At 45.8% G+C, this 16,663-nt stretch overlaps 1 protein-coding gene across 6 annotated transcripts in view; it reads right to left on the minus strand.

Annotated features, from left to right (window-relative positions):
- disp3 (dispatched RND transporter family member 3) overlaps window positions 1–16,663 on the minus strand; it is a 374,656-nt gene that overhangs the window by 86,492 nt on the left and 271,501 nt on the right. For all 6 annotated transcript variants that reach the window (XM_078425714.1, XM_078425713.1, XM_078425711.1 and 3 more), the window contains 2 exons: window positions 10,526–10,686; window positions 6,734–6,873 (listed from right to left, as the gene is read on the minus strand). In XM_078425714.1, coding sequence (XP_078281840.1) covers window positions 6,734–6,873; window positions 10,526–10,686 — 301 coding nt within the window. The remainder of the gene's footprint in view (window positions 1–6,733; window positions 6,874–10,525; window positions 10,687–16,663) is intronic.

Consider the following 16,663-nt stretch of genomic DNA (forward strand, 5'->3'; position numbering starts at 1 on the left):
CACCTCAGTGAAGTCTCCCGTCAGTCTCTTCTGTTGCAAAGAAACCAAGGCTATCTCGGCCAGATTTTCCTCACAGCTACAATTTCCCAGACCTGGCAAGATCTTCATCAATCTCCTCTGCACTCTGGGGCGGCACGTTTGCACAGCGGCAGAGTTGCTGATTTACAGCGCCAGAGAACCGGAGGAGGGAGGGAGGGGGGATGATAAGGGGGGGGGGGGTTGAGGGGCATGGAGTGGGGGGGAGGGGGAGGAAAGAGGAGGTGGAGGAGTGGGGAGGTGGTGAGGGGGATAGAGGGGGGAAGAGGGGAGGGGGGGAGGAGAAGGTGCTGCACCAATGCAGGAGAGGTTTGGGCCCAACGGGTCCACTTGGCCTAGCTTCAGATAAACATGCTGCCGGTATTACTTGATATTTCTACCATCCTCTTCTGCTTCACATTTCCACCAACAGCCATGTCCTGCATCCCTCAGTTCCATGTGTCCCTTTGAGCTTTGCTTTACTTCCTCTCTCCTCAACTGCCCTCATTCATCTGGTTAACTGAGAGCTTCGAAAGGCGCAATGTTAGAGTTGCTGCCCTTACAGCACCAGAGACCTGGCTTCAATCCTAACAGCGGGCACTGTCCGCACGGAGTTCGTGCGTTCTCCCCGTGACCGTGCGGGTTTTCTCCAGGTTACTCCGGTCTTCTCCCATTTTCCTAAGGTTGTACAGGTTTGTAGGTTAATTGGCTTCGGTAAGTTGTAAAATTGTCTCTCGCATGCAGGAATAGTGTTAGCGTACGGGGTGAATGCAGGTCGCCACGGATTTGGTGGGTCGAAGGGCCAGTTTCCACTCTGTGTCTCTAAAGTCTAAAGTCTATAAGCATTGTGGCAACCTTGGTTTCCACTCTACCATATAGGTATGAAGCAGATGACCAGCCTTTTTTGTGAATGTGCTTTATATTCAATTGTTAATTTCTGTTTAGTCATAGATGACCTATTCTGAAAATCAGCAATATTTGATCCAAAATTAGCAATATTTGATTCCCGTAGCTTCCTCCACCCCCTTTGCAACTTAAACCACCTCTGTCTTCTCACCATCCTGGTTCTGATGAAGGGGCTGTGAACTAAAGTGTTAACTCTCCTTTCTATCTCCACGAAGCGTTTGGAGTTACCGAGCGTTTTTCAACATTGTCTGCTTTCACTTCAGATCCTTGCAAATATATATTTTTTAATCCTCATGTTCCACGACTTGTTGACGCTCGGTTTCACTTCAGCTAAGTCTCTTTCTCAGTCGGGCAGACAAGACCGTCATTCCTGCTTTATCTCTGTCAATTTCCGGAGCAGTGGCCGCACGAGGCCAGATTAAGCAGACTGAGGAATGAGAAGCAATCTCTCTGAAATACAGAAGGTCCACTCGGGGCTTTGACATCATAGATGCAAGAGTGATATTTCCCCTGACTGCAGTGTCACGGTCACAGTATAAAGGGTTAGCCATTCACGAGAGAGACGAGTAGAAATCTCCCCGCTGACAGGATAATTAAGTTATAAAAATTCTCCTCCCAGGAGGACTCAGTTGCCGAGTATTTTCACGGCAGAACTTGGTAGATTTTTAGAACGGCACAGTGCAGCTGGTAGACCTGCTGCCTCACAGCGCCAGAGACCCGGGTTTCACCCTGTGTGCGTGGAATTTGCACGTTCACCCTATGACCATCTGGCTTTTCTCTGGGTGCTCCGGTTTCCTCACGTCGAAACATATAAGATTATTAAGGGGTTGGACACGCTAGAGGCAGGAAACATGTTCCCGATGTTGGGGGACTCCAGAACCAGGGGCCACAGTTTAAGAATAAGGGGTAGGCCATTTAGAACGGAGATGAGGAAAAAGTTTTGCACTCAGAGAGTTGTAAATCTGTGGAATTCTCTGCCTCAGAAGCATTCTCTGGATGCTTTCAAGAGAGAGCTAAATAGATCTCTAAATGATAGCAGAGTCAGGGGGTATGAGGAGAAGGCAGAAACGGGGTACTGATTGTGAATGATCAGCCATGATCACATTGAATGGCGCTACTGGCTCAAAGGGCCGAATGGCCTACTCATGCACCTATTGTCTATTGTCTCCCACATCCCATATACGTGCGTGTTTTGTAGGTTAAATGGTCTCTGAAAATTGCCCCTGGTGTGCAGGGAGTGAATGAGAAAGTGGGATCACATAGTACTAATGTATACTGATGATTGATGGTCAGCATGGACTCAGTGGGCTGTTTCCATGCTGTGTCTCCAAACTAAATTAAATTAAACTAGTTATCAGTTGAAACAAGGAATATGGGGTGATCACAGAAATGTAGCACAGGGATAGGGGGTTTAACACTATCTGGTTGAATGGGGTTGAGGGAAAGAGCATTTGAACAGATGACTCTTCCTTCCATTTCTTACACGATATGTAAATGAAAAAACGATCATTAACACAAATGTTTTCCCACTGATTCTCCTTCCAATATCCAGCTTCATTCCCTGAATGTAAATTAAAAATACCCCCCCCCCCCCCCCCCCCCCAGCTTTACCCTTCTCGTTCTCATTACGCTTGGCTTAAAATAAAATTCTCCTGAATGCAATTTAGAATTTCTGAGCGCTCTGTATCTTTTGCACGTGTTGTCTCCCAGGTTATGCTCAGGTAATTGAAATCCTTCACAAAGAATGTCCTGGCACTTTTGCACTTGGGAAATTAAAAATTACCTCCTGCTGGTGAATCCACATCACACGCTACACATTGTGATAACCCAGAGAAAATAAGACACAAAGTGCTGGAGCAACTCAGCGGGTCAGGCTGCAGCTCATGGACAGGTGAGGTTTTGGGTTCAGGACCTTCTTCAGTTTAGTGTGGTTTAGTTTAGAGATAATGCGCGGAAACAGGCCACCTTCAGCCTACCGAGTCCATGCCGACCAGTGATCCCCGCGCACGAACACTATCCTACACACACGAGGGACAATTTATAATTTTACCAAAGCCAATTAACCTACAAACCCGCACGTCTTTGGAGCGTGGGAGGAAACCGGAGCTCCCAGGGAAAACCCACGCAGGTCACGGGGAGAATGTACAAACTCCGTACAGGCAAGCACCCATAGTCAGGTTCGATCCCGGGTCTCTGGAACTGTAAGGCAGCAACTCTACCGCTGTGCCACCGTGCCGCCCCTGATCAGGTCTTCTTGCGGCCTGGAGAGAGACCTGGAGCTTTACCACGTGAAACAGGGGTGAAACAGAACAGGAGGAGTAAGATGGCAAGTCCTGCTCAGTACAACCACAGGCTTCCAGCTGAGCCAAGGAGGCAGCCACTGTCTCCATGGGTTGGAAGTGAGTCTCTTATGAGGGCTGCTTCTCATGTGGAGACTGCAAAATTCTCGTCCCCCGAGGCAAATCAAGGGACTGTCTTCACACTCCAATTATTGCCAATAGCATACCATACCAATAATCAGGCAATGGATTCCAGTTGATGCACAACAATCCCACACAAGATGCTCGGCAGATCCACCAGCATTGATCATACAGTCATACAGCAAAGAACCAGGCCTTTTAACTCACCACATTAACGCCAACTTTTTTTCCTATCCACACCAATCCCATTTGCTTGCATTCGAACCCCATCCTTTAAGTGGCTGTCTAAATGCTTCTTAAACAAGATTATTCTTGTATCTGATTCCATCTCCTCTGGCAGCAAAGGAAATGGAGAACCAATGGTAGTTGACGGACTTGTGAGAGAGAATACATTGCAGGGCTACAGGGAAATAAATGGGGTCATGGTACCCGGGACTGTTCTGCTGGAAGCTAGTTAGCATGGACACAAGGGGCCAATATCCTCCTCTCGCATTGTAATTAGTGAGTTGAGTCTAGTTTAGTTTAGTTTTTTAGCTTATAGATACAGCGGCAAAAAAGCCCCTTCTCTTCCCTCTCGGATTAATACAATAGACCCCTCACGGCATAGTTTCAAAGAAGAGCCTTTTTCATTTCAGATTTCCTGCATCCATGGTGCATTTGTACATTCTAAACAGGTTATTGGATCTTTATTTGGTTTAGTCTTAGAGATATAGCGAGGAAACAGATTCTTCGGCTCAGCGAGTCTATGCAGATCAGCGATCCCCGCTGACTAACACCACCCTACACACACTAGGGCCAATTTTACGAAACAGGTTATTGAATTATTATTTAGTTTAGTTTAGAGATGCAGCACGGAAACAGGTCCTTCGGCTCACCGAGTCTATGCAGATGATCAGCAATCCCCGATCACTAACACAACCCTACACACACGAGGGACAATTTTACATTGATACCAAGCCAATTAATTGAAAAACCTGTACGTCTTTGGAGTGTGGGAGGAAAGCAAAGTTGGAGAAGAAAGAAGCAGTGCTTCATTCTGTTCACAATAAATGTAGACTATTGTAGTGCTGGGCATTCTTGAACTAGCAACCACTATTGACGGGCATTCTCTCACCTATATATAGTATAAGAAAATAACTGCAGATGCTGGTACAAATCGATTTATTCACAAAATGCTGGAGTAACTCAGCAGGTCAGGCAGCATCTCGGGAGAGAAGGAATGGGTGACGTTTCGGGTCGAGACGTCACCCATTCCTTCTCTCCCGAGATGCTGCCTGACCTGCTGAGTTACTCCAGCATTTTGTGAATAATTCTCTCACCTATTCCTGCTACTGTTAATAATCCCACACTGAGGGGACTCTGACAATGCATGCGAGCTGTTGGATCATCACCTATATTCCTTGACCCCCATTAGGAGACCCTTCCTCACAGTTTGCCATGTTAAGCAGTTACACATAAAGCTCTTATTGTGCAAAAGCAGAACAAGAAGGGAGAAAGATTCCTGAGACAGGAATTAACTTTGCTTTGTAGTCAATGCCAGCTATGGTATTCACTAAATTAATCCACAATCAAATGCTCTGATGTGGTGAGGCTGGAAGGGAATCTATTCTGTGGCAACCATGGTTGATATTCAAGCCAGGAGACCAAACATTCAAACATCAATAAAACCATAAGGTGAAGCTTCGCAGGAAGTACAGTCTGCCAGCATCCAACAGTTTGCTAACTTCACTCTGCACATCGAGATAAACTATTTCCCAGTATGTGAAGACTTGACCCCTGCATGGGGAGCAACATGGTAGAACATTAATGGCAGGTGAGAATAGTGCAGCAGAAAGTGTGTGTACACATCTTGCATATCATCTGTGTATATGTATGTGCATCTAAGTGTGTATGTCTCTATCTACTTTGGGTACATTAGCATGTGTGCATATGGGAGTATATTTCTGTCTGTATGCGTGGATATGGCTGGGTGAATGTGCATGGTCTACATCTATGTGTGTGTCTGTGTGTACATACATCTGTTCCTGTGTACATGCACACAAACCCATATGGGCGTGTTCAGTTCATGCATGTGCATGCACACATGTGCATCTCTGTGGTGTACATGCATGTTCCGTGTGAGCTGCCTTGCACCAGACTCTTCTACTGGAAGTCCCAATGCATCCTCTGGCCTCACGAACGCACGGTACATCTCTCCTGGCATATTCCTCAGGGAGTACCCTCTTTCTCTATTGCAATCTCTGTTACCTCCACAGTAGACCTAGCTGAGTCGCTGCTTTAAGGATCTGCTTTTCAGGACAAACCCTCATTTGCGACGCTGTAGAATCGGCAGAGTGTGAAGCGAGTCAGCGCTAAATGTGATCATGGTTTCGGGCACCCGCTGTGGTCCAATCTAATCCTAGCTAGGAGGTGTTTTATTTTTGTGTGAGAGGATCGGACTTTATTTTTCTCCTCCACTTTTCTTGTATCATTGGAGGTGACGTTTGGAGGTAGCTGGGCTGCATCTCCCTGCACCACTGCAGGGAGCTCACCGATCCCCCTCTTCGATGCTTCTTGTGCCAGTGTGCACGTTAACGGCTCGGGTGGCCGAATCGCGGTCACGAATCGGGATGCTGCCGACCTTGCTTCTGTACAATGCAGGGTCCGTCCAACTGTTGCCCGGAGGCCCAGAAAGGCCGGGGAGTCGAGGCGCAAGCAGGAGAGAGTATTGCCTCCGGTACCTTCGAGGTCGGCTGCAGGAGGCACCACCCGGGACACTGAGGCGGTCGGCAGGGGAGAGGGACACCGCGGTGGTCGTGGACCTGCAGCAGCCCGGGCGAGGTTTACCTGCATTGCGGGCGCTCCAGTACTTCCAACATGCAGACCGGACTTTGGACTGCTTTTTTTTCCCTTTGTAAACAGTGCCAAAATGTGGTGAGTGTGCATTTAGGGGTTGTGCAAGAGAATTGCACTGTTGTGCGCAGGTGACAATGAAGAACCATTGACAGCCAATGGTTCAATGGTGCTTTTTTGTCACACGTGCAACCTCAGGAAGAGTGAAAATGGTCAGGATTGCATTCGGACCCAGAAGGTGATAGACCTGCTTTTAAAGTTAATGGAAGTGAACATGGGGTGAGCAGATGAGCATAATTAGTGTGTATTTAAAAAAAAGATTATATGCCCATTAGTGAATGAATCCTGAGACAACCTTGTTTGTGTCGCCCTGTTGAGTTGTTTGGTAAATAGAACAAATATTTGTCGTGGATTCATATGATAACCGAGCTTAACACTGATAATAATGTTGCAACATGTAATGACTTCTGACAGTATTCCCAGTGCTAAGCCGGTGTTCTTCAGCAAAGTCACTTTCCACTTTGATAAATGCAGAAGAAGATAAAGACGCTTGTTCCTACCTGGAGCAGCAGGAGATCTCCAGAGGCGAGATGTACTGACTCCAAATGCAGAGGGCAGCTGGCATAAGAAATAGAACAGCTACCCAGCAGCAGGCCACGATCAAAGACATGAAGAGTCCAAAGTCATGGACAGCTGGGATCTGGTGGGAATAAAACAGGATTGTTGCTAACTATCTCACACAGCAATTGGGCAGAGAAAATCAATCAACGATTTAGGCATTAAGGGGCACAATTGACATGATTCGTATACAGCTGCTTTCCTACACCCCTGGCAGTAAAGGTTTGGATTGAAGTGTATTCACAACAGCCATGTTGCACTCGCTGGGGAGTGTACACGTACTGATTACAAGTTAGGAGTAAGTTGCCAGGTTATTCACTGTAGCCGAAGTGTGACAAATAATGGGAATAAGGTACAGCATACCAATGAAGATGTAGGGACCAAATTGGGATTACATGGAAGGGTCTCTAACAAAGGGCCTTCAACCTGAAATATTAACACTGCATTCTCCTACCACAGATGCCGCCTGATTGCTGATTAGTTCCTGCATCTTCCAGTCTGATGGACAAGGGCGGACGAGTGAATGGTCCTTAATTATGTCACCGCACTCCTGGCTTGTATTTGTAGATGGTGGGAAAGGATATGGATTTTAGGAGGCCAGGCACTCAGCCCAGAATATACAGCATCTTGCTTATTCCTGTAGCCACTGTATTTCTCAGGGTGCACCCATTGTGGTTCTGGCCCATGGTGACTTGCAGTGCATCGATATTGAGAGACTCAAGAATGATTATGCCACGGATTAGATGGCTAAATCTTCCTCATATCAGAGATGGGTATTGCCCCCCACTTGCATGGCTTACTGCTATCAGCACATGTCTAAATTGCTCATAAGTTCGAGGAGTAGAATTAGGCCATTCGGCCCATCAAGTCGACTCCGCCATTCAATCATGACTGATCTATCTTTCCCTCTCAACCCCATTCTCCTGCCTTCTCCCTTTTCACCCCTGACATCCTAACAAATCACAAAATGTGGTCAAGGATTGTGGATCTCTGCCTTAAAATAGTGCCCATAATCATAGCTGTAAAATGATTTAATGTTTTTTAAATTTTCAATTGGCATTTGGGAATCACTTTCAGATTTTTTCTAATGTAAAGTTGTCTTGGTGAACTATTGGCAGGTTTTTATAACTGCGCGATTTGTTTGGATATCTTGGAGAGTAGTTACTGCCAGCGATGAAGATTCTCTTTCTAAAGGACATCAATTCAGGATAACGGTCTCTTTAATCAATGCAAGCAGATATGTTTTCTTACACTGATAGAATATTCAGATCTTAGCTGGGCAGCTAATCCTATAAATTCTGAAAGGAACACTTTAACACTGTCACTTTAACATTTACAGCTGCAACCGGACTATCAAATGGCCTTACTTGAATGGATATCAGCAAGAAAATTATGGCATTTGATATTGGTATTAGTATTGGTTTGTCATGTGTACTTACAGTTGGAAATTTCATTTTGTGTGCTATCCAGACAGATCATAGCTTGTATCACTGCTATTGAACCATATATTGAGTACAAGGGGTAATGCAAAGGAGAAAATAAAGTGCACAATGCAGTGTTACAGTTGTACAGAAAGTGCAGATAAAAAGGGTCATTTGATCCTTCATGCCTGCTCTGATCAATGCTGATGTTTTAGCCCAGCACCACTTTCCTGCACTTACCCCATAATCCCTTGATCCCCTTGATATCTAAATATCTATCGATCTTCCGTCTTGAATATACTCAGAAACTGACACGCCGTAATCTTATTAAGCAGAGAATTCCAACGATCCATTGTGGCTCCACGTGAAGGAATCTTTTTTCTATTTTCAGTCCCGAAGAGCTGACCCCTTTCTCTGGACTCATCAGTTAGGGGAATCGTCATCCCTCCATTGCCCTTTCAAACCTTGCAAAGACTTTGCACATTTCAATGAGACTACCTCTCTTTATTCACAAAATGCTGGAGTAACTCAGCAGGTCAGGCAGCATCTCGGGAGAGAAGGAATGGGTGGCGTTTCGGGTCGAGACCCTTCTTCAGACTGATGTCAGGGGGGCGAGACAAAGGAAGGATATAGGTGGAGACAGGAAGATAGAGGGAGAACTGGGAAGGGGGAGGGGAAGAGAGGGACAGAGGGACTATCTAAAGTTGGAGAAGTCGATGTTCATACCGCTGGGCTGCAAACTGCCCAGGCGAAATATGAGGTGCTGTTCCTCCAATTTCTGGTGGGTCTCACAATGGCAATGGAGGAGGCCCATGACAGAAAGGTCAGACTGGGAGTGGGAGGGGGAGTTGAAGTGCTCGGCCACTTCAAGGGATAGTTCCTCTGTCCCTCCCTTCCCCTCCTCCTTCCCAGATCTCACTCTATCTTCCTGTCTCCACCTATATCCTTCCTTTGTCCCGCCCCCCTGACATCAGTCTGAAGGGTCTCGACCTGAAACGTCACCCATGCCTTCTCTCCTGAGATGCTGCCTGACCTGCTGAGTTACTCCAGCATTTTGTGAATAAATACCGTCGATTTGTACCAGCATCTGCAGTTATTTTCTTAGACTACCTCTCTTTCATTCTTTTAAACACTTGACAACGCAGGCCCAATCTGCTTAACCTCTCCTTGCCAGACTATTTTCCAATGCCTTCAGTCAATCCACCATTCTCTGCAAATAAATGTAGAGCAACCCTTTGTAATAAAATTGCACACACAAAGGCTGCCATGTAGCCCGTTCTACCCTGCTTCTGACTTATGATGTTGTGTTTTCTTAATTATATTTTGTTAAGTATTAAGTATTAAGGGTAGGCTATAATTAAAGTATTTGTGTGTTTTTGGGGTTGGGTAATTTTAATGCCTATTTAATGCTTTTATTGTTGGACTGTGTTTTGGGGGTTTTGGGGTTGTGTAATTTGAATGCCTATTTAATGCTTTTATTGTTGGACTGTGGGTGACCGAATTTCGTCCAATATTGGATGACAAATAAAGCTATCTATCTATCTATCTATCTATCTATCTAAGCTTTGGCTTCTACTTACACCTTTTTTTATCCCGGTCAGAAAATATCATGTGTGATTATATTGTTTTATTTTTGATACAATGATTTCGTACTGTTTAACTTTCACAACTGTATGGTCAATCTGTTGTATTGTATTGACCGGGAAAAAAAAAAGTTAAAACAAAAATGTTTTCTGAATGAGTTATTCTAGGAGTCGCCCTTCTCTTCCCTCACACTCCCCTCGAGCATTTATCTAATCCCCTCGTTGGGATTAACTACTGAACCCAGTTCTACCTCCTCTGCAGGCGGTGCAGTCCAAATTATAGCAACGCACTCCATTAAAAACAACCTCAATCTCTCCGACGTTTTAATGAGCGTCGTATCTTTTGACCTGCCTTCCTTGTTAACAGGGCCAATTTCTCCACTCTCGAAAACCTTCACCACTTTGGCAGTCCACGTTCAAGCTCCCTTGAACCCTCTAAACCTCTGCCCTCGGCACTACTTGATATGCACGCTGCATTTCTGCCCACCGACTGCCATCTGCACGGCGGCTCTGAATGTGGAACTCCATCCAGCACCAACAATCTGCCTCGTTTAATTACCATGTTTTACAGAACGCCTCGTTCTTCGGAGCCTGAGCGAGCCGGCGAGGAGAGAGAAACGATGGTTTAAAAATAAAATTCCCAGCAGAAGGAAAATTGGAAAGTCTGTCGATCACGCAAATGAAATAAATTAGCCGGCTGCACAGCATCGGGTCTTTATAATTAACCAACCTGGGAAAATATATTGGCTGCATAGGCGGCAGCCGTGGTGAAGGAGGTGAAGAAGGTGGCTCTCCCCGCTGTTTTGATGGTGTGAATCATCCTCTCCTGTGGGCTAAGGAGGTGGCTTGCTTGTCGAAAAGTGTTAATGAAAACAAAGACATCATCCACCCCTGAAAATAGAAAGTTAATTGCTGAAAAGAAGAAATAAACACATGGCATTTCCTTTCCTCGAGATCTAAAAGGTTGACAGTCATCACAGTATGTCAAGTGCGTAGGAAGGAACCTCAGATGCCGGTTTAAACCGAAGATAGACAGAAATTGCTGGAGTAACAGGCGACATCTCTGGAGAGAAGGAATGGCTGGTGTTTCGGGTTGAGACCCTTCTTCAGACCCAAAACGTCACCCATTCCTTCTCTCCGGAGATGCTGCCTGGCCTGTTGAGCTATCACAGTTTGTCAATACGCTTTGACAACATTACTGTGCCCAGTGCTTTAACTAAAGGTTATTTTAAGTGAGTCAAAAAGCTTCCTTTCAAATATCAAGAAAAGATATTTCATACAGATCTATTATCAAGTAAAAGAAAGAGATATCAGCCCCATTAAGAGTCACCAGTGCGTTAGTCGATAACTGCATGCAAACATGATTAGCCCACTGTATTCAACGAATTGTCTATCCAAATAGTCCCAGGTTTGAAGATGCAAGATCAATGATCTCAAATCTTGTTTGAAAAGGAGAATGGGCCAGCCCAAATGGTTTTATTGACTCTGCAAACAGCGATCGCATGATGTTAATTATATCCAGATCAAGCTTTGCTTTCCTTAAGTAGGTATCCATACGGATCATAACTTGCATTTAGTGCCACAAGGCTGTCTCAAATGTAAGCAGGAGAGGCAGGGAACTGGGCAGTTTCAATTAGTTTTTAAAAACAGATCAAACCGGTATTACGCTAGGGCACTCAGTAGTTTTGGAAGATAATTAAGAGTGCTTAAGCACATAATAAGAGTGCTAAAGCACAGAAGTTGCAATAAATTTACTGAAGTACATGAAATTGCCAGCTTACCTAACATGCAGATTCCAAGCCTGTTCTGAATGAGCTGTACTCCGCTACCAATAGTCAAATATTCCCCGGAGCCATGGTCATTATAGCTGGGACTTCAACCCAGCCAATCTCAAGAGCGTCCTACCAAAATGCTATCAGCACGCCTCTTGTTCCCACCAGGGGCCACAACATGGCACAGTGGCACAGTGGTAGAGTTGCTGCCTTACAGCAACAGAGACCTGGGTTCGATCCTGACTATCCTAGTGCATGTCCGTACGGAGTTTGTACGTTCTCCCCGTGACCTGCTTGGATTTTCTCCGGGTTCTCCAGTTTCCTCCCACTCTCCAAAGACATACAGGTTTGTTGGCTTGCTATAATTGTAGAATTGTCCCTAGTGTGTGCAGGATAGTGTAAGTGATCGAGGATCGATGGTTGGCACAAACTCGGTGGACAGAAGGGCCTCTTTCCACGCTGTACATCTAAACTAAACAAAACCCACCCTTGAATATTGCTACCAATCCATAAAAATCGTTTGCCGCTCCAGTCTCAAGCTACATTCTGGGAAATCTGATCATCTAGCTGTGCTTTTACTCCCTGCCTACAAACAAAAACTGAAGCGGGGAAGATCCGGCACAGAAAGTTGTTCAGTGCTGGTCTGATGACATCCTACGCAATTACTTTGAGTCAGAGTTCTGGTCTATGTTGAGGAATTCTGCAGCCGACCTGAATGAATACACCACTGCTGTGACTGACTTAGTCGGCAACTTCGTAGAGTAGTGCGTGCCGAAGAAGACAATCCGAGTATTCCTGAACCGGAAACCATGGATAAACCGTGAGATACATGGCCAACACAGCTGTGTACAAGTCCAACGATCCCGAGCGGTACTTGAAAGCTCGCTACGATCTCTGCAAAGCCACCAGGAACGCTAAGAGACAACACCGGGTCGAGCTTTGAGTCCCAGTACAATAACTGGGACACTGCAGCAAGGTTCCAGGTTAGAAACATAGAAACATAGAAAATAGGTGCAGGAGTAGGCCATTCGGCCCTTCGAGCCTGCACCGCCATTCAATATGATCATGGCTGATCATCCAGCTCAGTAGCCTGTACCTGCCTTCTCTCCATACCCCCTGATCCCTTTAGCAAAAAGGGCCACATCTAACTCCCTCTTAAATATAGCCAATGAACTGGCCTCAACTACCTTCTGTGGCAGAGAATTCCACAGACTCACCACTCTCTGTGTGAAGAAATGTTTTCTCATCTCGGTCCTAAAAGACTTCCCCCTTATCCTTAAGCTGTGACCCCTGGTTCTGGACTCCCCCAACATCGGGAACAATCTTCCCGCATCTAGCCTCTCCAACCCCTTAAGAATTTTATATGTTTCTATAAGATCCCCCCTCAGTCTTCTAAATTCCAGCGAGTCCAAGCCCAGTCTATCTAGTCTTTCCTCATATGTAAGTCCCGCCATCCCAGGGATCAATCTGGTGAACCTTCTCTGTACTCCCTCTAAGGCAAGAACGTCTTTCCTCAGGTTAGGAGACCAAAACTGCACACAATACTCCAGGTGCGGTCTCACCAAGGCCCTTTAGCACAAGCTCGGCAACATTAAAAAGCCCGCCCATGGTCAGGTCTCAGCACTTGAAGTTGCCATCCTGAGTTGCCATTCTGAAGCTTCTACAATGTAAAAAAAACCCATTGGGGAGTTTATTTGCATGCGTGGCCCTTGTGAACATATCTTGCTACGATTTCCGCAGAGAGGAAACGATAGTTCATATGTCCAACCACTTAATTGTGGATTTGTGGAGTTTGGTGATTATGGATGTCAGTGAATAAAGATTATTCAAACCGTGATCCCTCCAATGCCTGCACAAACTACTCGTTATCCAATTTTAGATTAGCAGAGATTTTAAAAACTCTGGAAAAATTTGAGAAACCTCCTCGCCAATAAATCATCCTGACTATTGCCAGTTTAGTGTCCAACGCAGGTTGATTTTTAGCCAAGTATCACTGTACAGACGGTATGTCAAATTGCCAACCACAAGTGCCATGAAATTTGTATCCTTACCAGTTCCAGTCTGACTTTTCTGTCATGGGCCCCCTCCAGTGCCATAGTGAGGCCCATCGGAAATTGGAGGAACAGCACCTCATATTTCGCTTGGGCATCTTGCAGCCCAGCGGTATGAACATTGACTTCTCCAACTTTAGATCGTTCCTCTGACCCTCTCTTCCCCTCCCCTTTCCCAGTTCTCCCTCTATCTTCCTGTCTCCACCTATATCCTTCCTTTGTCCCGCCCCCCCTGACATCAGTCTGAAGAAGGGTCTCGACCCGAAACGCCACCCATTCCTTCTCTCCTGAGACGCTGCCTGTCCTGCTGAGTTACTCCAGCATTTTGTGAATAAATACAGTATGAGCTTGACTGAGACTTGGAGTGAAACAGCACAGAAACAGGCCCGACCGCCCACTGAGTCTGTGCACGTCATGTACCCATTTATACTTATCATATCCTAATTAATTTTATTCTCCCCATATTTCTAGAAACTGCAGTTTATATTCTACCAGGCACCGGGGTTAATCTATAAAAGTTAATTAACGCACAATGGTGCAATGGTAAAGCTCCTGTCTCACAGCGAAAGAGGCCTGAGTTTGAACCTGACTATGGCTGCAGTCTGAGCAGTGTGTACATTCTCCCTGTGACCACGTGGGTTTTCCCCAGGTGCTCTGGATTTCCCCCACATTTCTAAGATGTGCAGGTTTGTAGGTTAATTGGCTTCTGTAGTTTGCCCTGAGTGTGTAGGATGTGAAATCAGATACACTGGAATTTAGAAGGATGAGAGGGGATCTTATTGAAACGTATAAGATTATTAAGGGGTTGGACACGTTAGAGGCATGAAACATGTTCCCAATGTTGGGGGAGTCCAGAACAAAGGGCCATAGTTTAAGAATAAGGGGTAGGCCATTTAGAACTGAGATGAGGAAAAACTTTTTCAGTCAGAGAGTTGTGAATCTGTGGAATTCTCTGCCTCAGAAGGCAGTGGAGGCCAATTCTCTGAATGCATTCGAGAGAGCTGGATAGAGCTCTTAAGGATAGCGGAGTCAGGGGGTATGGGGAGAAGGCAGGAACGGGGTACTGAGAATGATCAGCCATGATCACATTGAATGGCGGTGCTGGCTCGAAGGGCCGAATGGCCTCCTCCTGCACCTATTGTCTATTGTCTATTGAAAGGGGGATAACGTGGAACTGGTGTACAGGTGACCAATGGGTTGGCGTGACTCGGTGGGCCAAAGGACCTGCATCTGTGCTGTATCTCCAAACCTGCTATCCTGTCGTTGTGGCTGTCCCTCGAGGTCGAGGATGATGGTCTACTTTCCAATGTCAGAACGAAGACGCCTGTGCGTGTGTTTGTTTACCATGTACTTGATGTTGCACTCTAAGAAGCACACAGTCCTTCACAAATCAATCAATGGCAAGGGAACCAAGACGATTGGAGCTGATAGATCCGTTGCAGCCTTCATAGCCGTTGAGTTCAAGATAACTTCGTCCCCCTGTTCCGCCCTTGTTGTACGAGGTCTCGTACATTGGATCGCTCTTTGTCTCTACGTTTTTGGGTATGTGGGACGAAACCGGAGAGCATCTTGAAGAAACCCATGTGGTCACAGGGAGAATGTGTAAACTCCTCACGAGCAGCGCCTGAGGCCAGGGTCGAACCTGGATCCCTGGAGCTAAGGCAGTTGTTCTACTGGCTTGCACCATGGTGATGCAGATTCAATTAAAAATCACAGATTCGATTAAAAAACAAACTTCAGTCAAATCAGCCACTCGTAACTCATTAAGGGGGAAGAAAATCAGAGACATTTTTACATTGAGAATGCTGGATCAGAGTAATTCGCAGGTACTTAGTTAGATCAGGCACAGAATAAGAGCCATTTTTTATTAGTGTTTAGATTCTGAGCCACTTCCCAGATTGTCACTCGTAAATTCAATTTGCAAAAGCTGATAACATAATTTGCACACCAACCCAAATGCTGATGTACAAAGCTGTGGCTCATCTAATGATTTTACAATCTAAATGCTAGAAATCTATCTCGGGAAGACCGGAATCCTAAATGAGTGATGCGATTGCCTTCAGTACTGAACTACTCTAGTCATTTTTAGTTTAGGTTAGTTTAGAGATAAATGGCGGAAACAGGCCGTTCGGCCCATCAAATCTGCGCTGACCAGCGATCCCTGCACACTAACACTATCGCCATCACACTAACACGATGAACAATTTACAATATATTTTTTTAAGCCAAGCCAATTAACACCTCCTACAGTCAGCACCCAGAGTCAGGATTGAACCTGGGTCTCGGGCGCTGTAAGGCAGCAACTCTACCGCTGCGCCACCATGCTGCCCATTATATAAACTGAACTCAAAATATGCAGGGTGCAGGGTGACTTGGACAGGTTGTGTGGGTGACTTGGACAGGTTGTGTGAGTAGGCGGATGCACGGCAGATGCAGTTTAATGTGGATAAGTGTGAGGCTATCCACTTTGGTAGTAAGAATAGGAAGGCAGATTATTATCTGAATGGTGTCAAGTTATGAAAAGGGGACGTACTACGAGATCTGGGTGTCCTAGTGCATCTGTCACTGAAAGGAAGCATGCAGGTACAACCGGCAGATTGAAGAAAGCCAATGGAATGTTGGCCTTCATAACAAGAGGAGTTGAGTGTAGGAGCAAAGAGGTCCTTCTGCAGTTGTACAGGGCCCTAGTGAGACCGCACCTGGAGTACTGTGTGCACTTTTGGTCTCCAAATTTGAGGAAGGATATTCTTGCTATTGAGGGCGTGCGGCGTAGGTTTACTAGGTTAATTCCCGGAATGGCGGGACTGTCATATGTTGAAAGACTGGAGCGACTAGGCTTGTATACACTGGAATTTAGAAGAATGAGAGGGGATCTTATCGAAACGTATAAGATTATTAAGGGGTTGGACACGTTAGAGGCAGGAAACATGTTCCCAATGTTGGGGGAGTCCAGAACCAGGGGCCACAGTTTAAGAATAAGGGGTAGGCCATTTAGAACGGAGATGAGGAAAAACCTTTTCAGTCAGAGAGTTGTGAATCTGTGGA

This window comes from Rhinoraja longicauda, chromosome 30, assembly GCF_053455715.1.
Source record: "Rhinoraja longicauda isolate Sanriku21f chromosome 30, sRhiLon1.1, whole genome shotgun sequence".
NCBI lineage: Eukaryota > Metazoa > Chordata > Chondrichthyes > Rajiformes > Arhynchobatidae > Rhinoraja > Rhinoraja longicauda.